General features: G+C 49.8%; 2 protein-coding genes across 4 annotated transcripts in view; both read right to left on the bottom strand.

Annotated features, from left to right (window-relative positions):
- Nucleotides 1–25,880, bottom strand: part of ELFN1 (extracellular leucine rich repeat and fibronectin type III domain containing 1) — a 694,846-nt gene that overhangs the window by 529,314 nt on the left and 139,652 nt on the right. The window lies entirely within an intron of this gene.
- On the bottom strand, nucleotides 1,212–20,296 carry MAFK (MAF bZIP transcription factor K). 3 transcript variants are annotated; one of them, XM_075285650.1, is made up of 3 exons: nucleotides 20,207–20,296; nucleotides 6,444–6,523; nucleotides 1,212–2,933 (listed from the first exon to the last, which is right to left on the bottom strand). In XM_075285650.1, the coding sequence occupies exons 2-3, from the start codon at nucleotides 6,477–6,479 to the stop codon at nucleotides 2,499–2,501; spliced, it is 471 nt and encodes a 156-aa protein (XP_075141751.1). In that variant the 5' UTR covers nucleotides 6,480–6,523; nucleotides 20,207–20,296; the 3' UTR covers nucleotides 1,212–2,498. The 3 variants fall into 3 exon arrangements, with proteins under 3 accessions (XP_075141751.1, XP_075141752.1, XP_075141753.1); XM_075285651.1 differs by lacking the exon at nucleotides 20,207–20,296 and adding an exon at nucleotides 10,267–10,309; XM_075285652.1 differs by lacking the exon at nucleotides 20,207–20,296 and adding an exon at nucleotides 7,762–7,782.

Here is a 25,880-nt window from a genome sequence, read left to right as displayed (position 1 = left end):
TAAATAAGACATCTATAAGACGCACCGACACTCCATAAGAAACCACTAGACACCTGCAGGACTTACGTGTCCGCCAGTCACCTCCTATACAAATCTATTGTCTACGAACCTTCATGGATAACCCTTACCTCCGCTCGCAACGCACAAGAATGCGATGACGACAACCTAAACCATCGGGTCTCCATCGCCCTAGATTGGCCGCCATTGGAATCCTCAACGTATCGACAGCGATCCCACCTATCGGAATAGGGACACCCTTTCCAAAAACTTGCAACCACCAACAAAAAAATTGAACAAAAACAATTCTAAAAACTCTATCACATTCGCTATACGTACGTGTCTAATCTACAACCGATACCGTCCAATTCCATCCCTGCCCATCGAGCAGTGGTCAAGTCAAGCCGGGTACATAAAAAAATAAGATCCTACAAAATACCTACTAAGTGCCAAACGTAACGCTCAAAGAAGAACTTCAGGAAAGTCTCGGCAAAATTTGTCCAGAACTTTCCGACACGAGATAACGGGAGCGCTCCGAAACCATATAATACTTATAGAAGGTGTGGAATAAATAAAATATACCAAACGACAACCTACAACACAATACAGGTAACACTTACCGAGTCCATCCATAGATCTCCCTCCACCGGGTCACCCCATGTAACTACTCTCTATACAACCTTCGTAGCACAATATCAGGACCCTCTGTAACGTTCATCCCTTGCAATCCTATTAAAGGGGAACTCCCAGCAAAATACATACACCGTGCTAGGTCTAGGCAGGGTCTGAGGGGCGGAGCATGATACTAAACGGAAAAAAGGTCATGCTCCGCCTTCCCTGTACTAGGTTTAACACAGTCACCCTTAGGCTAAGGCCCCACGTTGCGGAAATGCAGCTTTATTGGTTGCAGATTTTGTTGTGGTTTTTTTGCCAAGTATGGGCAATGCATAGGACGTTCTTATACTTCTACCTTCTGGCTTTGGGTCAAAAAAAGGCAACAAAAAAAAAGCTGCGATTCCGCAATGTGGGGCCTTAGATTTAAAGCAAGGGCCACACGTGGCGCAGTCGCAACCGGTTAGGGTTTTGTTCGCACAGCAGAAATGGAAGAGGAATTGGAGGTGACTCATCCTGCAGATTTTTCAGCTGAATGAAAGGATGAGAACCGGAATCGGAGAGGAATTTGGCGCTGAATCTGCCGCAAAACCAACACAGGGGCGGAATCTATAGTAAGAGTTTAGTGAAATCTGAAGCACGCAACGCTGCAAAACCAAGTGCCTTACGCTGTGGATTCTGAACCCGCAGAATGTCAATTCCATGCTGTGGGTTCAGCCCAGCCTCAGGGCCAAAACCAGACAAATTCAACTGCCTCTTGCTGTTGTGGGACGATACCCGCCACGTGTGGCCTTAGCCGAATTCTTATAAACTCCGCTCGACCCTAATCCACGGGATAGGGGATAAGTGTTTGATCGCTGCAGGTCCAACCACTGGGACCCCACCTGTAATATAAAGAGGGTCCTGAATTTCCTGCGTGTATGGAGTGGATGGGATCACAGGAGTGCTGTACTTGGCTCTCTAACCCGCTCGGCCCCATCGAAGCGAATGGGGCAGAGGTCGTGAATCTGAACAACCACTCCATTCACTCGGAGATACTCAATCTCACAATGGGTGGTTGGGGGCAGCGATCAGACCTTGCCGTCTGTGGAGAACCCCTTTAAGCCATCTACAAGGATGCAAACACTATTCGTGGGACCCCAAACACTTCCAAAAGGGGATACGAAATTCATTGGAAAGTGCGATGGGCCGTAAAGTCACTTTGCCCAATCCATCCATTCAGGATCGCTCCAATCCCGCTTAGCAAAAACTTAAACAAAAACGCACAACTGGTCTCGCCAGTCGTGAAGGATTCATGAAGATGGGAACGATTTCAACACATGGAGGTCACTAAAATATTTTACGGAAATCCTGAGTTTTCTTACAAAGGCCATTCAAAAAACGAGAAAAAAAAAAAAAAAATCCCATCGGAGAACGACATGCAACATAAATACCTCTCGACAAGATAACTCCACAGGCGCGGACCACAATCCTCACAAGGACACGACATCGGCCGTATAGAAATTAACACAGATTGTTACTCTGGTCACCCAGAAAATGTAAAAAAAAAAAAAATTGGGAAAAAAAAAATAAAAAATTCGATCGAGCTCCTTTTACTTTCCTAAAAGTGATGTTTATGAAGGGTCCGAGAAGATCCATCACTCGACACAAAGTCCTACGGATTCGTCACCTCATCCAACCCAACGAGACATATTCCCTGGTACGATTACGACAAGGCCATCGTGCGTGTCACCTCTGCGCGTCATGTTGGGGCGGGCTATGGAATAAAAGGCAACGCCTAAAAATCTGAATAGGCAGGAAAGGAACCGAGAAACGATATTAAGTGAATCCCATAACGTCCCTCGTAGACCAGGCAGCCAGTTCTCTCCGCTCTTTCGCTTTTCTAGATACTAGGAGGCCGCAGAGAATGGTATGGAAGCCGAGGATAAGTCGGCAGACTTCACGATGGTGATGACACTGGTGGTGGCGACCTTGGTGGGGGTGATGGGGCCCCTGGCGACGGTGCGGGCGAAGGTTTGGAGGGCTTCGTACTTGGACCGGAGAGCATCCAACTCAAGCTTCATGCTGGAGTTCTCTCGCGCCAGCTTATCCACTTCTTGCTGCAACTCCACCCGTTGTCTCTCGAGTTCTTCTTTTTGGGTGACGCGCTTTACTCGGCAGCTGGCAGCGTAGCCGCGGTTTTTCAAGGTACGCCTGCGCTGCTTTAAGCGGATGATATCCTCTTTGGAGAGACCTCGGAGGTGCTGGTTTAGCTCCCGCACAGACATTGACACGAGCTCATCGTCGCTTAATACTGGGGCGTTCTCTCCCGCCTCCTTCTTTACCTGGAAGAAACGTGAAACGGTTACTACAAATCCGCAAAGAAATTTTTTTTTTTTTTTTAAAGGGATTCTACCATTAAAAACCTCTTTTTCTCGTTGACACGACAGAATAGCCTTACAAAAGGCTATTTGTCTCCTACCTTTAGATGTCTTCTCCGCCCCGCCGTTCAGTTAAAATCTTGTTTTCTGCCGGTATGCAAATGAGTTCTCTCACAGCACTGGGGGCGGCCCTAATGCTGCGGGAGAACTCTCCATCTTCTGCAGGAACGGGGTCTTCACACGTCTTCTTCCAAGGGTTGGCTTCAAACTTCTAGGCCTCGGGCGGCCGACTGCGCATGCCCATCGGCCACAAGAAAATGGCCACTTACAATACTGTGTAAGCGGCCATTTTCTTGTGGTTGGTGGACATGCGCAGTCGGCTTTGCCTAGAAGTTTGAAGCCAACCCCCAGAAGAAGATGTATGAAGAAGATGGAGGCGGCGCTGGAGAGTTCTCTCGCAGCATTGTGGACGCCCCCAGCACTGAGGACCGCCCCCAGTACTACAAGAGAACTCATTTGCATACCGACGGAAAACGGGATTTTAACCGAACGGCGGGGCGGAGAAGACATCTAAAGGTAGGAGACGAATAGACTTTCTTAGGGCTATTCTGTCGTGTCAACGACAAAAAAAAGGTTTCTAATGGTAGAATCCCTTTAAAACGTGTTGCATTCCATAAGCACATTAGGTTTTTTTGTTTCCTTTTTTCAGGACCAGCTGTATTTTTCAATGGCACCACTTTCAATGTATTGGTTACATTTCGTTACTGCTTTTTTTTGTGATGGCAGAAGTCGGTCATATCTATTATTTTTTTGCAAGGTAGATTCTAGGATTATAAGAAAGCCTGACTACAGGAGGGATGGTTTGTAGTCTGTTGCCATAGAAATGCGCTGGTCTGCAAGGCGCTATAAACGAATGACAGTACTGGTGAAAAGGGAAATGTGCAAGAAACGTGCAAGACAAGTGCACAGCTCAAATGATGAGACTGTCCGGACCCTTCAGACTAAAAGGAATTGTACAGGATTAGAAAATTCTGCCGCACCCCGGTCACGCGACTACTCTCGTCCTTAGACATTGCCGATCATATAGGTGAACGCTCCACGAACAAAGGACTCGGGGGTCCCCTGTTCTTGCAATGGCTGGGGGTCCCATCCTTTTCTCCTGTGTTGCAAATAGGACAATCCTAAATCTGCAGCGAGCCAGGAACTTCCATAATGATTAATAATGCGGATTACTGCAAGAGCGAAACGTAAAAGACAAAGTTCACGAGAAGTTCAGGCAACGGAGAGCGAAGCAAATGGATAAAGATGTATTCCTATCAAGAGAAACCCAAAACTTTATCTGGATTCCCTAGCAAGGCTGCCAAAGTCGGGATAAATTCTTTAAAATACCACAAAAAAAACCCCCCCAAAAACATTCTGATATTTCGTTTATTGTAGAAACTGGATCCGAAATGAAGAAATTCTGGCCAAATTCTGCAAACAGCTGCAAGTGAAAGAGGGGTCTCAGCGAGGGGACCGTGAAGAGTTAAACTGTGCGGCACAAGGGGGCTTATAGGCCTGAATGGGACCCCTGGATGGGGCAACAGTAACGTCAGCATACCTGACAGTTGCCATGAGAATGGGCACAGGGCGGCTCTCAAACATAAGGCACAGCAGGCGCCCTTATAGTCCACTTAAAGGGGTTAACCCATGCCAAGTATTTCCAGGTGCAAATCAATGATCTATGAACACAGGAATACCCATAATCGCTAAAAATGGCGATTTTGAGCCTCAATTTAAGTAACATCTGAATGGATCCGCGATCTGAGGTTTTGTCTCCCGGATTTTCTGCTCCTCTTGTGCATGGCTGCGTATGGTACTGCAAAATACCCCATACCACCCCTTTAAGAGCATCATACAGATACCTAAGGGGCTCGATAAAATAAAACAAAACACCATATCACAATTTTTGTTGCAGTTACCAGAATATAACAGAACAAGAGACAATTTTGCACAAATTGGGGCCAAAAAACGCAAAATCGCAACACAAGAGCATCTGAGGTATGGCTCCTGCCGGGAGGGATTATTGGTTGCTCTGCTGTGTACAGTAGACATTCCCAAACTCCAATCCATGAAGAAAGTTGGAAATGTCGGTACAGGCCTCGCACTCCGCTCATAAGACTGGGGCCTAAGCCTAAAGGGTCATTCCCGATTCAGTCCCATAGAGCGGAGATGAGAACAGCGCAATGTCCGCCTCCTTGAAGGAGTCAGGAGATATAGGAACAGCCAAATGGGGTTGTACTATGGAGTTTCTGTAAGTCCCATAGAGGTAAATGGAAGTTACAGAATAACACTGTCAGCCATGCTGTCTCCTTAAAGGGGTTGTGGACATTATGGACATTTATCCCCTGTCCTATACAAGTCTAATCGCCAGGTCCCCCAGCAATGGGGAAGACAGGTGACCAAAAGTCCCCTCTAAGTCCTTCTTGCAAACGGAGCAGCGATGTACTTATGTGACCAGCCCTCCATTCACTCCTATGGGGCTGCCGGGATTGTAATCTCCAGCAGTGGCCGCAGCCCTATAGAAGTGACCGGAGTGTAATGGCGCTCCATTCACATGGAAGCCTTAGGGAGATTTTCTGCCCCCGTCCTCCCGATTATTGGGGAACTTGGCAGTCAGACTGTGGATAAGGGAGAAGTGTCCAGAATGGACCCCATGGGACTTATTTCTATCTCAGCAATGTTTGGTAAAACCCCTTTAACACTGCGGTATATTAACAAGTGTTGTGCTAATATTTGTACCTTTAAAAGGACCTTTCTGGGACTGTGACTGGACAGACCATCAGTATTAGATAGGTCAAGTCTGCACCCAGGACCCCCACAGATCAGCTTTTAGAAGAGGAATAGGAGTTTAGGGGCAACACGGTGGCTCGGTGGTTAGCAATGCAGCCTGCCTGGGTTCGAAGGAGTTTGTATGTTCTCCCCGTGTTTGTGTGGATTTCCTCCCATACTCCAAAGACAGAATAGGAGGAATAGGAGTTTACCCAAGCAGCGCAAGCTGAAGGGCAGCGACCTCAGTCACTGGTCACATGGCCATGCTACAGCTCAGTCCCATACAAATAAATAGGGCTGAACTGCAATACCGATCACTGCCACTATACAATGTGCGGCGCTATACTTGTTACAGCTTGGTTCACATGTGCATCGAAGTCCTGCCGCTTTCAGTTGTGGATTGGTGCGCATGTGTGACCGCGGTTCACCTCTGTGACCCTGACATAAGAAGTGAAGAGACCACAGCGCTTGTCCAAACACTGCACCCCCTTCAATCAGCTGATCTATGGGGGGGGGATGGGCGTCAGCCACCCACCGACCTGATATCGATGACCGATCCCAAGGACAGGTGATCAATGACCTAACCCCAGAGAACCCCTTTAATGTCGATTTACCCATCTGAATAATAAAAATAATTTTTTATAAAAATTCACCGTTTCCTACCTTTAATGCCTTGTTTGGTTTAAGATTAGTCGTCATAACCTGTAAACAATCGCCAGGACAGAACGGTGCAGAAAAAGCAACTGCAAAGAAAGAAAGACAAAATAGTGACAATTATCATCAGGTCCATATAGACAGACCCCTATAGCCAAAAAACACGAGCCCCTGCACAACGCCAGCCCCTGCACAACGCCAGCCCCTGCACAACGCCAGCCCCTGCACAACGCCAGCCCCTGCACAACGCCAGCCCCTGCACAACGCCAGCCCCTGCACAACGCCAGCCCCTGCACAACGCCAGCCCCTGCACAACGCCAGCCCCTGCACAACGCCAGCCCCTGCACAACGCCAGCCCCTGCACAACGCCAGCCCCTGCACAACGCCAGCCCCTGCACAACGCCAGCCCCTGCACAACGCCAGCCCCTGCACAACGCCAGCCCCTGCACAACGCCAGCCCCTGCACAACGCCAGCCCCTGCACAACGCCAGCCCCTGCACAACGCCAGCCCCTGCACAACGCCAGCCCCTGCACAACGCCAGCCCCTGCACAACGCCAGCCCCTGCACAACGCCAGCCCCTGCACAACGCCAGCCCCTGCACAACGCCAGCCCCTGCACAACGCCAGCCCCTGCACAACGCCAGCCCCTGCACAACGCCAGCCCCTGCACAACGCCAGCCCCTGCACAACGCCAGCCCCTGCACAACGCCAGCCCCTGCACAACGCCAGCCCCTGCACAACGCCAGCCCCTGCACAACGCCAGCCCCTGCACAACGCCAGCCCCTGCACAACGCCAGCCCCTGCACAACGCCAGCCCCTGCACAACGCCAGCCCCTGCACAACGCCAGCCCCTGCACAACGCCAGCCCCTGCACAACGCCAGCCCCTGCACAACGCCAGCCCCTGCACAACGCCAGCCCCTGCACAACGCCAGCCCCTGCACAACGCCAGCCCCTGCACAACGCCAGCCCCTGCACAACGCCAGCCCCTGCACAACGCCAGCCCCTGCACAACGCCAGCCCCTGCACAACGCGAGCCCCTGCACAACGCCAGCCCCTGCACAACGCGAGCCCCTGCACAACGCGAGCCCCTGCACAACGCGAGCCCCTGCACAACGCGAGCCCCTGCACAACGCGAGCCCCTGCACAACGCGAGCCCCTGCACAACGCGAGCCCCTGCACAACGCGAGCCCCTGCACAACGCGAGCCCCTGCACAACGCGAGCCCCTGCACAACGCGAGCCCCTGCACAACGCGAGCCCCTGCACAACGCGAGCCCCTGCACAACGCGAGCCCCTGCACAACACGAGCCCCTGCACAACGCACTTACCATGGAGATCTACAACCAAACCCAATCCCCCCTCCCGAAAATAAGTTTTGGCAAATAACAGTCTAAAGCTGCCCACGGCCCACGGAGGGGGTCGGGAGACCTGGGAAACGTGACCGTAAACCCTGACGCTGCCGGGTGCAGAGCGGAGAGGTCGGGATCCTCCCTCCTGGCAATCACACAAACGGCACCGGAACCGGATTCATGCCTCCGCACGACACGACAAAACCCCCCGGCATGTAAATCATTGATGAAAAAGAAAATGTAGCCGAGACGCTACAGATTTCCCAAGGAGGGTTGTCATGGAAACCATCAAAAACCGCCAACTTGGAGACTGTAACCATGGAGACAAAAGAAGACGAGGAAGAAGAAGAAGAGGGGTGGGGGTGGGGGGTCCAAGTGCGCGGATGACTCGAGGGCAAGTCCGACAAAGAAGAACGGCTCGAGAAGATGAAAGGACTCATCCCGGGCGCTGACGACGCGGGAATTAGATCACACGGGGTCAGGAACAGAAAAAAAATACGGGACTTCAATATTATTAACACCCCCCTTAAATCTTGTCGGACTTATTTCGCCCCCCTACTCGTTAAGCCAGTTAAATCGAGAAGGATTAGCGGCGGCGGCGGCGAAAGGAGAGGCATCAGAAATTCATAAAAGAAACCGGAGACGTAAAGAAGGGGAGGGGGGGGAGAAAAAATATAGAAATAAAAAATAAAGAGATGAAGAAAGTCATTACTAAGGACACGCGACGCTCGCCGTCGGCTGCCCGGCGATAGCGCGTAATGAAAGGAAGAGTGCCACGAGCGAGATCACAACAAACAGCGCTCGCTTTAATTAACAAGGAGATTATCGTGTCTTCCTCTACCGGGGGGGGGGGGGGGGGGGGATTTCATCCAACCGATCTCTTTAAGATATTCGCCGGGACGCCGGTCGGATAAGGCGGCAGCAGCGCGCTAACAATCTAATGACGGTGCGCTGTGATCGCAGAATAAAACCGCTTGTCTATTAAGCCTCAAAAAAGGAGAGACCTCTCGTCTGACTGTTTGATGTACGGGGGTGGGGGGGGGGGCCATGTTCTCGTCGTTTTAGGGTCGTTTTAGAATAAGTTATCGCTCAGAAAGGAGGAAAAGTTTGTAAAACAGGGTAAAAATGGGTTAAAAATACAGGGTTCCCTGCACGACCCTTAGCGGGACCCTGCTGGTCTCTACTTCCTGGATCGGTGTACATGAGGGCAACCACTGATGTCAAGTAGATCCGGGGAAGTAGACTGCAATGGAGACCCGGGCAACACCAACATGGGAGTGGCGGGGGGATCCGCGCATGATAGTGTCCGGCTAAGGGGTCATATACATAAAACTTCTTTACTCTCCCCGTCTGGGTCCCTGTTTCCAAAAGCACCAGGTCTGATCTTCTGAATACAGATCCCTGGGCCGCCTGTACCATGTGACCGCTGCAGCCAATGGCATGTCACATGTCGTCCGTAAAGAGGTCACTGCCCAGGCCTGCGATTGGCTGCAGCACAAGCGGGACGTCACCGCTGGGAATGGGGAGGAGTAAAGATTTTTTCTTATGTTTATGGCCCCGTCTGCAGCACCATTATACGATATATAGAAAATAAAATAAAAAGTTGGAACACCCTTTTTACCCATTCTGAACCCGCTTTAAAAAGGTTTCCCCCATAAGACAACCCCTTTAACTGCTGGAGTCAACCGTACAAACCTGCACAAAAAGTACAAGGCGCCCTCTGTTATGTGTTATGATCCTATCTGAGAATGGCTCAAGGACCTGTGATGACGTCATCACAGGTCCTTTACTGTAGTGTGAACCTATATTCCTTCACTGCGGTCGTGTAGAGACGTCATTTACCGGGATAAAAAGTAGCCTATGTTTTAATCGGGGTTCCTATCTATGTATGTGGCAAATTTCATGCAAATCCATACAGCCGATTTTGCGTGATTGAGGAACAAACATCCAAACACACAAACTGAATAAAAATATTAGAAAATAATCTTAGCAGGATTAATAGTTCATCACATTATCTTGAAGCGGAGTCAGAGTCTATAACCTTTATCCAACTGCGACCCCCAAAATTGGCCCCCGACGTCACAACTCCACAGCCCTGAATACAAGTGCATTGTGTTTCCCTGCTGCCTCCAATACAAAAAAAAAAAAAGACAAAAGAAATTGCAAAAATAAAAAAAAAATAAAAATAATAATCCAGCAGTTTCCCTGTGCTAAGTCCTAACCCTACTAACCAGGATTCCCTAAGGGACCGCATGTAATAAAGGACCAGAGTACAAATGAAACCCAAGCAAGTGCAGCGAACGCAACGTACCAAAACAAATACATAAGACAATCTACTTCACGACTGCACACGTGAGCGTCAGGCCTGGGGCTACAACTACCCATGTCCTACCATTGCTCCATTTACTCTCTAAATCCAAAAATCACAAAAAAATTCAGAATCAAGACCCGGGAATCCATGCTCTCGGGAGTCTGCCTTCTCACCTGGTAAGGAGATGGTGACCTGGTGCGGTGCTTAATGTGTAAATGTGCTGGAGGAGGCCCCGAGCTCTGTAAAGACATTGCCTGAGTACACCCACTGGTTACACACTAAGGGAGGCCTCCGCACTGTGTGACATAGCAATGTCCTGACTCATCGCCTGTTTACAGGCTTTGCACAGCTCACATTCCCACAGACCAGACCAACACTCCCCCGGCTCCCACGTGCTTGTGGCTGAAAACTATAGTAGTGCATAAGGAAGTCCCCCCCCCCCAGCTGTATTTATAACTCCGCGCCTGCACATGGGAAGCCTGATGCAGCAACATTGTGCACAAGCTTCCTCTCTAGAAAAACTGGATCTCAGCTCATGTCCTATCCACTAAGAAAGTAACAAACGCAATAAACAACATAGGAAGAAACGTATCCAATCTAAGGAAGTAAACATTCCAAGACGTGAAGAGCCGAAGTATAAGGTATAATGTGCACAAAGCAAAACCAGGCCAATATACAATAAGAAAAAACAAAAGACAAGATGTATCTGACACAAGGAACGAAACATACCTGAAATATAAAAGATTCCATGGGGAAAGCAATAAACAATACAGGAAAAAAAAATGTATCTAAGCTAAGGAAGTGAACATTCCAAGACGTGAAGAGCCGGAGCATAAAGTATAATGTGCACAAAGCAAAACCAGGCCAAGAAATAAGAAAAGACGTAGCTAACCTAAGAAACTAAACATTCCAAGACGTGAAGACCTTAAATATAAGAGATTCCATGGGGAAAGTAAAACTAACCAATAAACAATATAGGAAGAAACGTATCCAATCTAAGGAAGTAAACATTCCAAGACGTGAAGAGCCGAAGTATAAGGTATAATGTGCACAAAGCAAAACCAAGGCAATAAACAATAAGAAAAAACAAAAGACAAGATGTATCTGACACAAGGAACGAAACATACATGAAATATAAAAGATTCCATTGGGAGAGCAAGAAACAATACAGGAAAAAATGTATCTAAGCTAAGGAAGTAAACATTCCAAGACGTGAGACCCGAAGTATAAAGTATTCTGTGCACAAACCAATCCTATCCTAGCCTTCCTACTAATATTATAAAGGTGAAAGTTTGGATGTTTGTTAGTCAAATACACAAAAAATGCTGAACGGATTTGGATGAAATGTGTCCCATAGATAGTTTGTAACCTCGATTAACACGTCGACGTTTTATCCCATGGCTTCATGACTGTTATGAATTTATGTTCACATACTATGTTACACTGCTCCTGCCGCACCTTATCTCAGGTCCCAGGTCTGTTATCTCATTGTGTAAGCACATGCTAACCCTCAGTGTGTACATGCATTTGTATATTATCTGATCTGCTCCAGGCAGTGCAGACAAACTGACATGGGCAAACACCTTTAATCTACATTGGCAGTTTGCTACTTTTAAACATGCCAGGAAAAAGAAAACCTAATTTGTTGCAAAATTCTAAAACAAAGAGAGCTATGAAGGAGCCAGAAGTCACAGAGTTCTCCTCAAGCAGAGCTGATGGGGAGCATCGCCGCCAACAACATGTTCATTATATGGCGTCCCATCGAGCTGCTGAGATGCCGGAACAATCACAGGCACAGTGCGAGGAACGAGTTCAGCTGCCGAAACGCCGGAGCAGGCGAACCATCGACGGCAGCCATTTGCTGAATATAGGCGGATCATCGACACCAATAGAACGCAGACGAAGTCGCAGGAAGAGGCTAGTAAACAATAAAAGAAAAGACGTATCTAACCTAAGAAACTAAACATTCCAAGACGTAAAAACCTGAAATATAAGAGATTCCAAGGGGAAAGTAAAACTAACCAATAAACAATAAAGGAAAAGATGTATCTAACCTAAGGAACGAAACATTCCAAGATGTGAAGACCTGAAACATAGAAGATTCCACAGGGAAAGCAGAAAAACCAATAAACAATACAAGAAAAGACGTATCCAAGCTAAGGAACAAAACATTCCTAAGACGTGAAGACCCGGAGTATAAAATATTCCATGGGGAGAGTGAAACTAACCGATAAACAATACAGAAAAACAAGAAGCCAACTTAAGGAACGAAACATTCCTAAGACGTGAAGACCCGGAATATGAAATATTCTGCAGGGAAAGGAAAACAAACAACCAAAAAAAAAGCTGGAACGTCTTAAGACGCTGCGGCCAGGGAAAATGAATAGGGACGGGTGTAGAGAAGTCTTACGGTTACAGGCTGAGGTTTTACAGGGAATGTGATGGAGGGGTAGCACAGGCCGTGTCTGGGGGAATTAGACATGACGCACGGTCAACAAGTTCTAGAAAATCTGCCGGTCACACTTCTGGACGCTTACTTGAGATTGGCGAGCAAACTTATTTTAATTTGGAGTTCCTGCACACGACCCAGTTATGTAGAACGTCCAGACGCTAAAACATGGGACCAAACTCGATGTCCGGCTTCACCTGCAGACATGTCGAGGTTTTTCTGACCGACTTGTGTCACGTTTTACTGGAGCTGTATTCGGCCGGGGCAATGCACCCCATGACTGATCGGTAAACCCCTGGAACAGGAGCACTGGGGGAGGGGTGTAAAGTGACCGTCACTGCTATTACTTTAATCACATTCCAAGTGTTTTGTCTTCTATCTTAACAATCCCTTTAAGAACTTTGTGGAACTTTCCTTTAACCCTTACAGATGTATCCGTCCCTTTCTAGATTTGCAAAGACGTCTCCAAATTCCGCAAAGTGATGAAACGAATTGTTAAAACAGGGAGAAAAAAAAAAAAGAGCTTATTTAGGCCCAGGAATTCTGACAGCTCGAGAGGAAACTCTGTGACATACTTCACATGTGACTCACTGCTGGACCGCGCCAATACGTAGACGCGAGCCGCAACGGAGAGGCATAGAAGGGAAAACACTGGAGTAGAAAGAGAAGACGTTATGTGTGAATATACATGATATAATGCGGAAAGACTTCAGGGGGAAAACGAGCAGATATGTAACACCGGAAACTAAGCAAAGAGGAAGACTCTGCTCGGCTTAAAGGGGCTCTCCAACCAACACGACTGACCCTGATCCATAGGAGAGGAGATAAGTGTAGTGTCCAGCACAGGGACCCCCCTATATGAATATGTGAGCATGTGCGACCGCCTCATTCAGGTCTATGGGACTGATGGAGCGCGGTCCCATAAAATGCAGCAGTGGCCATACAGCACCACACAGATTATAATGTATTGGATTCCTGACAAGTGACATGCGGTGTTCTTTTTTCCCCCCAGCAGTGTCAGTATAAACCACATACAACATACGGCTACTGTACATGGTCGCAGGTCGCTCACTCGTGTCCATGACCTTGCCGACATCTGTAAAAGATCGGGTCTTCAATTCTCCACGAAATACTGTAACAATACAAGTGCATTCTCTTTAGAGCTATGTTGTTCTTTTCCTCTGTTGCTCCTCCTGCAAATCTATAAACACACAACGGAGTGTGACCATTCCCCATTGTCAGTAAGGTGCGTGTCTGGGTCACTGGCCGCTTTCACTAGCCGCACATCACGCTTTGGTCAATTTATTTATACATTTCCAGGAGGAATAAAAGAGGAACAGGACAACGCACCGTCTGGATTTTTTTAAAATTTCCCATGGGAATACAAACATCTATTTCAATAAAAAGCTCTTCGAGGGCGGGTTCATACCTGCGCCCGGCCTCCATCATCTGCCGAGAGAAACCGGACAGGAGACGGAAACCCGGCGGTCAGTTTTCAAACCCATTCACTTGAAGTGAGCGCCCGTGAGCGTCTGCTGCCTCTCAGGTTTTTTTTAACCAGACACAAAGTCGGACATGCAGGACTACGTGTCCGGTTAAAAAAAACAAACAAAAAAACGCTTTTGCCGCGGAGAGGCACAAGACGGTCACGGGCGGTCTCTTTGCAAATCCATTTCAGTGAATGGGTCTGAAAACAGACTGCCGGGTTTCCGACTCCTGAGTAAAGTTTGGTTTCAGCTCATAGTAAGAAGCGCGACCACAGCGCTGCTTGGGATCGTGACCTAGAGGAAGCAGAGAGGAGTCTGCACGGCCACTATAGCAATAGTCTATCATATACCAAATGTGATCGTTAAAGGGGATGTCCACGTCATACTTCTTGCTATGATTTAACGCTGTGGCTGATATTGGGGATATAAACACAACTAACAAGTACTCGCCTGTCCCTGCACCTCTGTATCAGGCGGCAGCAGCTCCATCTATACAGGCCCTGGCTGCTCATGCAGTGACCGCTGCTACCTGCTGTCTATGAAGATGTCACCGCTGAGGCCTACCATTGGTTGCACAGCCAAGAGACTTGTATACAGACCAACACAGGGCTTGCCACTGGAAACAGAGGTGCGGGGAGATGGGAGTACTCCTGTCTTATGTTCATAAGCCCAGCAGAAGCCCTATTAAAATATACATACATGAAATGGACAACCCCTTTAAGGGGAACCCGACCGCATTTCATAATCACCTTTTAACACCATCTTACAAATGACATACAGGAGAATATACAGGGTTTAATTTCGCAAATGCCTATATTATAGTCAAGAGCTGCATTCATAATTCTGCAGGATAGTACGTGCTGGCCCAAAGACTATGTGGATTATTAGATGATGAAAAAGCCTAAATATGAGCAAGAGCCTAAAAATAAATAAAGATATATATATTATTATAATTATTATTATTATTATATTTGTATTATTTTATATATTATTGTACATTAAAGGGATTCTACCATTAAAACCTTTTTTTTGTGTGGATAAGACATTGGAATAGACTTTAGAAAGTCTATTCGTCTCTTACCTGTAGACGTGGTCTCCGCTGCGCCGTTCTTTAGAAATACCGGTTTTTACTGGTATGCAAATGAGTTCTCTTGCAGCGATGGGGGCGTCCCCACCGCTGCCAGAGAAGAGTCTCCAGCGCCGCCACCTCCTTCGTCCACAGCGTCATCTTCAATGTCTTCCGGCGCAGGCTCGTAACTTCTGGCAGAGCAGACTGCGCAGGTGCACAGGCCTCAAGAAAATGGCCGCTAACAATACTGTGCAAGCGGCCATTTTCCCGTGACCTGAGCGCCTGCGCAGTCTGCTCTGCTAGAAGTTACGAGCCTGTGCCGGAAGAAGACATTGAAGATGACGTTGCGGACGAAGAAGGAGGCGGTGCTGGAGACACTTCTCTGGCAGCAGTGGGGACGCCCCCATTGCTGCGAGAGAACTCATTTGCATACCGGTAAAAACCAGTATTTCTAAGGAACGGCGCAGCGGACACCACGTCTAGAGGTAAGAGACGAATAGCGTCTTATCCACAAAAAAAAGGTTTTAATGGTAGAATCCCTCTATTAATAATAATATTATATACACACACACACATTTTGTTGCATTCTAGCTTAGACTTTCCCAACATCTTCTAGTTTTGGGTTTTTTTAGCCTGGTATTACAGCTAAGAAGTATATATAACTGAATACAAGATATTAAAAACCAGCAACCCCTTATAGAGCACAAGGTTTGGATCTCTGCACAGTCACTTCTCCGTCTGCGATTCCTCCACAAGGTCGCAATGTAGGAGAAGGAGCGACCTAGTAAGGCAGAGACAACAAGAACCACGAAACTATGAGAAGGGAAAAGCAAACCCTACCGGGGATTTAACCAATCCCCCCACACACAGCACATGGAAGATCAGATCTGATCTGCCAGAATAAGAATCATCGCCTCTGACTAGAGCAATATCTGACCCCGACAAGTAATATGTACCAATATACAGGATTTATAGCACCAGATACATAAGAGACATCATGGACTAATCTCCCCTATGGGACATGTCATAACTTTGTACAACCCCCAGAGATTTACTGCTGTATTGTTGCATTGCAATGGCAATTCGGAGCCGCACTTGATTGCTCAGGAACGGTGAGGACAAGAGGAAAAATTCCAAATGTGCCAGAATCCATGGGGTGCAGTTGGATATATACCTTGTATATCCACATCACACACCGCTCAGCTGTATACTCCTCCACGTCTACATGTAATAGGACCTGATCAGATCTCGCACACGTCCTTACATCCGATGTCCAGCGAGATCAATAATCCCTACTGGCTCGAGTAGCCACGAGGTATACGCCGTGACCCGGGTATCAGATCATCATGTACTATATATCACACGGACAGGCCGGAGTCAGGGGGCTTGTAACAAACAAGGTCTGACCCAGGGGGGGCCGGTGGGATTCACGCCTTCATTTTCGTATATAATCAATCATAGTAAAGTTCCGGTTGTCATGTCAAAAAAAAAAAGAAGAAGAAAAAAAATGTAACGCAAGACAAAAAAATACAAAGTGAATACGGAAAAGATGACGTGACCTTAAACTTCACCTACAGTGAGCCAACGTGTGAGCCCAAAGAAAGGGCACATGGGCGCGGCGCAAAAATAGGTGACTAAGCCATATATATGTAGAGAAGTGAGTCATTGGGCCGCGTCCACACAAAGCCATAGGTTTATACAGAGAGGGAAAGTCTCCGCACACCCGTGACCTTTATACAAGGAAATGCTGATTGGTTTTCCTTGCCCGTGGACTATGAGTGTGACTACGCATTGTGCGCGCTGTTTAACCCCTTCACCACCACAACAGGAGGAGGAGGAGGACACGGCGCGCCCGCTGTGGTTACGTCAGTGACGAAACATTAAAATACCAGGCATGCAAAGCCTAAAAATAGCCCGGCTGGAGGTAACAATGATAAAGAGGTGCCCGATACTGGAACGTCTGTGCGTGCCTGCAACAAGGAGAGGGATTATTAGGGACGAGATGAGAGTTTATCCCCTGTCCTGATAGACTAACATTGGTCAGGGATCCTTAGGTGACGGAAAGGCTCAGTAATCCTACTAGACCCTAAAACAGGGGTAGGGAACCTTCGGCTCTCCAGCTGTTGCAAAACTACAACTCCCAGCATGCATACTTGCTCTGCTGTTCTTGGAACTCCCATGGAAGTGAATGGAGCATGCTGGGAGTTGTAGTTTCACAGCAGCTGGAGAGCCCAAGGTTCCCTATCCCTGTACTAGACTCTAAAACAGGGGTAGGGAACCTTGGGCTCTCCAGCTGCTGTGAAACTACAACTCCCAGCATGCTCCATTCACTTCCAAGAACAGCAGAGCAAGTATGCATGCTGGGAGTTGTAGTTTTGCAACAGCTGGAGAGCCGTACGTTCCCTACCCCTGCCCTAAAATATGGTCAAAAAATGCAACTGAGGCCCCATGCATACAACAGAGTCAGCATGTGGCCCCTATGTCCTATACCGAACCCGGCCGTGACCTCACAGCATCGTAGGGGCCTCCCCAATCGCTACAGTACAAGACTGACAGCTTTAGGATCCATCGGCCATGTGCCAGCCCCTGTACTTACGGCCACATAGACCTTCCTGAATCTATTCACACAAACATTACTTCAAAGGTCCGTGTGACCAATTCAAGGAAATGACAACATCCATATAGACCGCACTGACCTCCATGGTCACAAATGCAAAACGAAGCAATGCTGCAATGCCATGGACTACAAACACTGATCCTCCAGCTCCTGTGCAGACCTAGGTGTCTCTATGGTAAGAGACAACAATCCCAGTATAGTGCAGTCCTGCAGCCAAACCTTCTTCCAATTGTTCTCTACTTTGGACATACAATGGAGGACCAGATGTCAGAATGGAGAACTGGGGGTAGGTACGAGTATCAGAGAACACAGAGTCAACATATTAAAGGACAAGTACTGTCGGCTGCAAAGCAAGCGGTCAATAAGCGTACGAGCTTAGGATATAGCCTGCGGCGTCCACTGGCCCTTGTGGTCAGTAATGACTTAGGAGAAATATATATATACATCTTATATCTGACTAGTCCCACTATAACCGCACAGACCTCATATATAGTATGAAACCACAGGTAAATTGCTATTCTGGTAATTTTAGGTTCTGTCACGTCCACTGGATAGGAAGTAGCTACTTGAACAGTAAAGGTCAGACTGCTTGGACCCCCACCAAACACAAATACAGGGGTCCATTGAACCTCATATAAAAGCAGTAGCTGGGTGTATACGCATGGCCGCTCTATTTACTTTGATGGGACTGCCGAAGATAGCCGGATGGCTTTCATCAATAGCCCCATAGAGAATGAATGAATGAATCGTCCCCTACATTCATATGGGGGACCCCTGATCTCGGGATCGGACAGTTATCCCCCCATTGTAATTGGTTTATATATTCTTCTTTTTTTTATGTAGATTGTGAGCCCCCCTATAGGGATATATGATATAGGGATCACAATGGACATTTTTTTTCCCCTATCAGTATGCCTTTGTAGAATGGGAGGAAATCCACGCAAACACGGGTAGAACATACAAACTCCTTGCAGATGTTGTACCTGGCGGGATTCGAACCCAGGACTCCAGCGCTGCAAAGCTGTAGTGCTAACCACTGAGCCACTGTGCTGCCCCCCTGCTCAGTTTATATATTCTGCAAAATCTCATATGTCAAATGCATCCAATACCAGCGGTAACCAAATCTTTCCCTAATAAATCACTGTAATACAGGTGACAGGTTTGCACCCAAAACGCTGCATTAATCTTAATGGGAATTAAGGAAGTCCATGTGTCTTGTGGCTGCTCACATGTTGCTTCAATGACAAGATAAGGACTAATAATGCAGATATTGCAGACGTTGTCAGAACAGAGGATCTGCCAGACCCCTGACATACTGAAGACCTATCCAGTGCCTAGATTATCAATAGGAAAAACCAATTTAGGGCTATAACACCTGGGCTATAAGGTAATATCCTGTGCCTGCTCCCTGCCGTTGTCACATTACATCCATTCCTCTCCAGGCGTCCTGCACTGCAATAGAGATGAGCAGCAAATGCAACGGCTCCAGACTGAACACAAAAGCAGCTCTAGCACCATCCTGGTGTCATTATATTGGGCGCCCAGCAAGAATAAGATCTATCGCCTGCAGGGCAAAAGGTCATGTATTGTAGCTCTGAATTTGCATTGTAATTGCAGTCTGCTTGCTTTATATATTCTGCAAAATCTCAGATGTCAAATGCACCCAAAACCTCTCTTTTAAGAAAAATGTTAGCGGGGTCTCCAGAAATAATCCCACCTTACCCAATGGATAGGAAATAATGGCGAGCTTTGTAGCGGCCGCATCTGCAGGTTCACAAAGTGGTCGAGGACGTGCAAAGTCCATTCAAGGTCTACTGGACTTTGTTAAAGGGAGTGTCCGGGAAGTGTTGATTTACGGATGATGGAGATGGGTGACCCCTGGACAACCCCTTTAAGTACCACATAGACCGTGAATGGAGTGTGAGTGCCCGTGCCCATTCATACGGTGGTCTCGGTGCTTGTAGCCCACAGCTCAGGAGCCTTCACATCTTTTGCTATTCTGACACTACAACTCCCAGCGTGCGCCAGTGATATAGTGAGAATATATGGGAGTTGTAGTAGATTCCCGGAGTACCCCTTTAATAGGATAACCGTCCTTAAGTAGTCACCGGACCCCACGTCCTCAGCCGCTGTGACAGCTATTGTCCGCAGGTATCAGGTGCAAGAACTGATGGAGTCAATGAGAAAGTTATTTCCCCACTCAGTCCCTTGTTACAGACACAACTACAACCCCCAGCATTCCCCCGGAGCTGTCAGCACATGCTGGGACTTGTAGTCAGCTGATCGGTGACAGCTCGGTGACGTGTGTGGCGCCCCTTATCGGTCACTGCCGTCCATACTCCGGCCTACTCCCCTCCTGTCATGCCTGAGGCCTGGGAGACCCCGGCCACTCAGCGGCTCACACCGGTCACACACACCAGTGAGGACGCAATGACAGCGGCTCCAGCCCGGCACCGTCCCGCTCCCTCCCCCTGCTCCGCCCTCCGCTTACCTGCGGCCTCTGTGGGCTGTCAGGGGCTTAGACGCGGTGCCGGGGGCGCGCCTGACACTTCTCTCTACCACAACAACAACAACAACGGCCAGCTCCGCCGAAAGCACTCCACTTCCGGGAACCAGCCGTCACCGCTGACGTCATCGTTGCGTAACAGACACCGCCCCCCCCTTTGCGTTATCCATTCATTCGAAAGCCAGCGGTGACGTCATGGAGCGGGAAGGTCACGTGCTCGCGCCTGGACCCGTACGAGCGGCTTCTCACAAGCTCGCAGTTGCCCATGGCAACCAATCACAGGACAGCTTGTATTCCGTAAGCTGGAATCTGATTGGTTGTTATGGGACACGCAGCCTTCTATGGCCGCCAAGACTGTGAAATCTGATAAAGAAAAGAGGGACAAAATCTGTATTACAGTATTAGTGTATCTGACCCTGGGCACGTAGCCATCAGCCCCGCCTGCTACATTGTGCCCCCACACAGTATAGCGCCCCCCTGTGGGCCCCCCACACAGTATAATACCCCATTAGTGTCTCCATACAGTATTACTATATCTGCCCCTGGGCACGTAGCCATCGGCCCCGCCTGCTACATTGTGCCCCCACACAGTATAGCGCCCCCTGTGGGCCCCCCACACAGTATAATACCCCATTAGCGTCTCCATACAGTATTACTATATCTGCCCCTGGGCACGTAGCCATCGGCCCCGCCTGCTACATTGTGCCCCCACACAGTATAGCGCCCCCTGTGGGCCCCCCACACAGTATAATACCCCATTAGTGTCTCCATACAGTATTAATATATCTGACCCTAGGCACGTAGCCATCAGCCCCGCCTGCTACATTGTGCCCCCACACAGTATAGCGCCCCCTGTGGGCCCCCCACACAGTATAATACCCCATTAGTGTCCCCATACAGTATTAATATATCTGACCCTAGGCACGTAGCCATCAGCCCCGCCTGCTACATTGTGCCCCCACACAGTATAGCGCCCCCCTGTGGGCCCCCGACACAGTATAATACCCCATTAGTGTCTCCATACAGTATTACTATATCTGCCCCTGGGCACGTAGCCATCGGCCCCGCCTGCTACATTGTGCCCCCACACAGTATAGCGCCCCCTGTGGGCCCCCCACACAGTATAATACCCCATTAGTGTCCCCATACAGTATTAATATATCTGACCCTAGGCACGTAGCCATCAGCCCCGCCTGCTACATTGTGCCCCCACACAGTATAGCGCCCCCTGTGGGCCCCCACACAGTATAATACCCCATTAGCGTCTCCATACAGTATTACTATATCTGCCCCTGGGCATGTAGCCATCAGCCCCGCCTGCTACATTGTGCCCCCACACAGTATAGCGCCCCCCTGTGGGCCCCCGACACAGTATAATACCCCATTAGTGTCTCCATACAGTATTACTATATCTGCCCCTGGGCACGTAGCCATCGGCCCCGCCTGCTACATTGTGCCCCCACACAGTATAGCGCCCCCTGTGGGCCCCCCACACAGTATAATACCCCATTAGTGTCCCCATACAGTATTAATATATCTGACCCTAGGCACGTAGCCATCAGCCCCGCCTGCTACATTGTGCCCCCACACAGTATAGCGCCCCCTGTGGGCCCCCACACAGTATAATACCCCATTAGCGTCTCCATACAGTATTACTATATCTGCCCCTGGGCATGTAGCCATCAGCCCCGCCTGCTACATTGTGCCCCCACACAGTATAGCGCCCCCCTGTGGGCCCCCGACACAGTATAATACCCCATTAGCGTCTCCATACAGTATTACTATATCTGACCCTGGGCACGTAGCCATCAGCCCCGCCTGCTACATTGTGCCCCCACACAGTATAGCGCCCCCTGTGAGCCCCCCACACAGTATAATACCCCATTAGTGTCTCCATACAGTATTACTATATCTGACCCTGGGCACGTAGCCACCGGCCCTGCCTGCTACATTGTGCCCCCACACAGTATAGCGCCCCCTGTGGGCCCCCGACACGGTATAATACCCCATTAGCGTCTCCATACAGTATTACTATATCTGACCCTGGGCACGTAGCCATCGGCCCCGCCTGCTACATTGTGCCCCCACACAGTATAGCGCCCCCTGTGGGCCCCCCACACAGTATAATACCCCACTATCATCTCCATACAGTATTAGTGTATCTGCCCCTGGGCACGTAGCCATCAGCCCCGCCTGCTACATTGTGCCCCCACACAGTATAGCGCCCCCCTGTGGGCCCCCGACACGGTATAATACCCCATTAGCGTCTCCATACAGTATTACTATATCTGACCCTGGGCACGTAGCCATCGGCCCCGCCTGCTACATTGTGCCCCCACACAGTATAGCGCCCCCTGTGGGCCCCCCACACAGTATAATACCCCACTATCATCTCCATACAGTATTAGTGTATCTGCCCCTGGGCACGTAGCCATCAGCCCCGCCTGCTACATTGTGCCCCCACACAGTATAGCGCCCCCCTGTGGGCCCCCGACACAGTATAATACCCCACTAGCATCTCCATACAGTATTAGTGTATCTGCCCCTGGGCACGTAGCCATCAGCCCCGCCTGCTACATTGTGCCCCCACACAGTATAGCGCCCCCCTGTGGGCCCCCACACGGTATAATACCCCACTAGCATCTCCATACAGTATTAGTGTATCTGCCCCTGGGCACGTAGCCATCAGCCCCGCCTGCTACATTGTGCCCCCACACAGTATAGCGCCCCCCTGTGGGCCCCCACACAGTATAATACCCCACTATCATCTCCATACAGTATTAGTGTATCTGCCCCTGGGCACGTAGCCATCAGCCCCGCCTGCTACATTGTGCCCCCACACAGTATAGCGCCCCCCTGTGGGCCCCCACTCGGTATAATACCCCACTATCATCTCCATACAGTATTACTATATCTGCCCCTGGGCACGTAGCCATCAGCCCCGCCTGCTACATTGTGCCCCCACACAGTATAGCGCCCCCCTGTGGGCCCCCCACACAGTATAATACCCCATTAGTATCTCCATACAGTATTACTATATCTGCCCCTGGGCACGTAGCCATCGGCCCCGCCTGCTACATTGTGCCCCCACACAGTATAGCGCCCCCTGTGGGCCCCCACACAGTATAATACCCCATTAGTGTCTCCATACAGTATTACTATATCTGCCCCTGGGCACGTAGCCATCGGCCCCGCCTGCTACATTGTGCCCCCACAGAGATAGCGCCCCCCTGTGGGCCCCCACACGGTATAATACCCCATTAGCATCTCCATACAGTATTACTATATCTGCCCCTGGGCACGTAGCCATCAGCCCCGCCTGCTACATTGTGCCCCCACACAGTATAGCGCCCCCCTGTGGGCCCCCGACACAGTATAATACCCCATTAGCATCTCCATACAGTATTACTATATCTGCCCCTGGGCACGTAGCCATCAGCCCCGCCTGCTACATTGTGCCCCCACACAGTATAGCGCCCCCCTGTGGGCCCCCGACACGGTATAATACCCCATTAGCGTCTCCATACAGTATTACTATATCTGACCCTGGGCACGTAGCCACCGGCCCTGCCTGCTACATTGTGCCCCCACACAGTATAGCGCCCCCTGTGGGCCCCCGACACGGTATAATACCCCATTAGCGTCTCCATACAGTATTACTATATCTGCCCCTGGGCACGTAGCCATCGGCCCCGCCTGCTACATTGTGCCCCCACACAGTATAGCGCCCCCTGTGGGCCCCCCACACAGTATAATACCCCATTAGCGTCTCCATACAGTATTACTATATCTGCCCCTGGGCACTTAGCCATCAGCCCCGCCTGCTACATTGTGCCCCCACACAGTATAGCGCCCCCTGTGGGCCCCCCACACAGTATAATACCCCACTAGCATCTCCATACAGTATTAGTGTATCTGACCCTGGGCACGTAGCCACCGGCCCCGCCTGCTACATTGTGCCCCCACACAGTATAGCGCCCCCTGTGGGCCCCCCACACAGTATAATACCCCATTAGTGTCCCCATACAGTATTACTATATCTGACCCTGGGCACGTAGCCACCGGCCCTGCCTGCTACATTGTGCCCCCACACAGTATAGCGCCCCCTGTGGGCCCCCGACACGGTATAATACCCCATTAGCGTCTCCATACAGTATTACTATATCTGACCCTGGGCACGTAGCCATCGGCCCCGCCTGCTACATTGTGCCCCCACACAGTATAGCGCCCCCTGTGGGCCCCCCACACAGTATAATACCCCACTAGCATCTCCATACAGTATTAGTGTATCTGCCCCTGGGCACGTAGCCATCAGCCCCGCCTGCTACATTGTGCCCCCACACAGTATAGCGCCCCCCTGTGGGCCCCCGACACAGTATAATACCCCACTAGCATCTCCATACAGTATTAGTGTATCTGCCCCTGGGCACGTAGCCATCAGCCCCGCCTGCTACATTGTGCCCCCACACAGTATAGCGCCCCCCTGTGGGCCCCCCACACAGTATAATACCCCATTAGTGTCTCCATACAGTATTACTATATCTGCCCCTGGGCACGTAGCCATCGGCCCCGCCTGCTACATTGTGCCCCCACACAGTATAGCGCCCCCCTGTGGGCCCCCGACACGGTATAATACCCCATTAGTGTCTCCATACAGTATTACTATATCTGACCCTGGGCACGTAGCCATCGGCCCCGCCTGCTACATTGTGCCCCCACACAGTATAGCGCCCCCCTGTGGGCCCCTACACAGTATAATACCCCATTAGTGTCTCCATACAGTATTACTATATCTGCCCCTGGGCACGTAGCCATCGGCCCCGCCTGCTACATTGTGCCCCCACACAGTATAGCGCCCCCCTGTGGGCCCCCACACGGTATAATACCCCATTAGCATCTCCATACAGTATTACTATATCTGCCCCTGGGCACGTAGCCATCAGCCCCGCCTGCTACATTGTGCCCCCACACAGTATAGCGCCCCCTGTGGGCCCCCGACACAGTATAATACCCCACTAGCATCTCCATACAGTATTACTATATCTGCCCCTGGGCACGTAGCCATCAGCCCCGCCTGCTACATTGTGCCCCCACACAGTATAGCACCCCCTGTGGGCCCCCCACACAGTATAATACCCCATTAGTGTCTCCATACAGTATTACTATATCTGCCCCTGGGCACGTAGCCATCAGCCCCGCCTGCTACATTGTGCCCCCACACAGTATAGCGCCCCCTGTGGGCCCCCCACACAGTATAATACCCCATTAGTGTCTCCATACAGTATTACTATATCTGCCCCTGGGCACGTAGCCATCAGCCCCGCCTGCTACATTGTGCCCCCACACAGTATAGCGCCCCCCTGTGGGCCCCCGACACAGTATAATACCCCACTAGCATCTCCATACAGTATTACTATATCTGCCCCTGGGCACGTAGCCATCAGCCCCGCCTGCTACATTGTGCCCCCACACAGTATAGCGCCCCCCTGTGGGCCCCCGACACAGTATAATACCCCATTAGTGTCTCCATACAGTATTACTATATCTGCCCCTGGGCACGTAGCCATCGGCCCCGCCTGCTACATTGTGCCCCCACACAGTATAGCGCCCCCTGTGGGCCCCCACACAGTATAATACCCCATTAGTGTCTCCATACAGT

This window comes from Leptodactylus fuscus, chromosome 8, assembly GCF_031893055.1.
Source record: "Leptodactylus fuscus isolate aLepFus1 chromosome 8, aLepFus1.hap2, whole genome shotgun sequence".
NCBI lineage: Eukaryota > Metazoa > Chordata > Amphibia > Anura > Leptodactylidae > Leptodactylus > Leptodactylus fuscus.
This window is presented reverse-complemented; position numbering and strand designations above follow the sequence as displayed.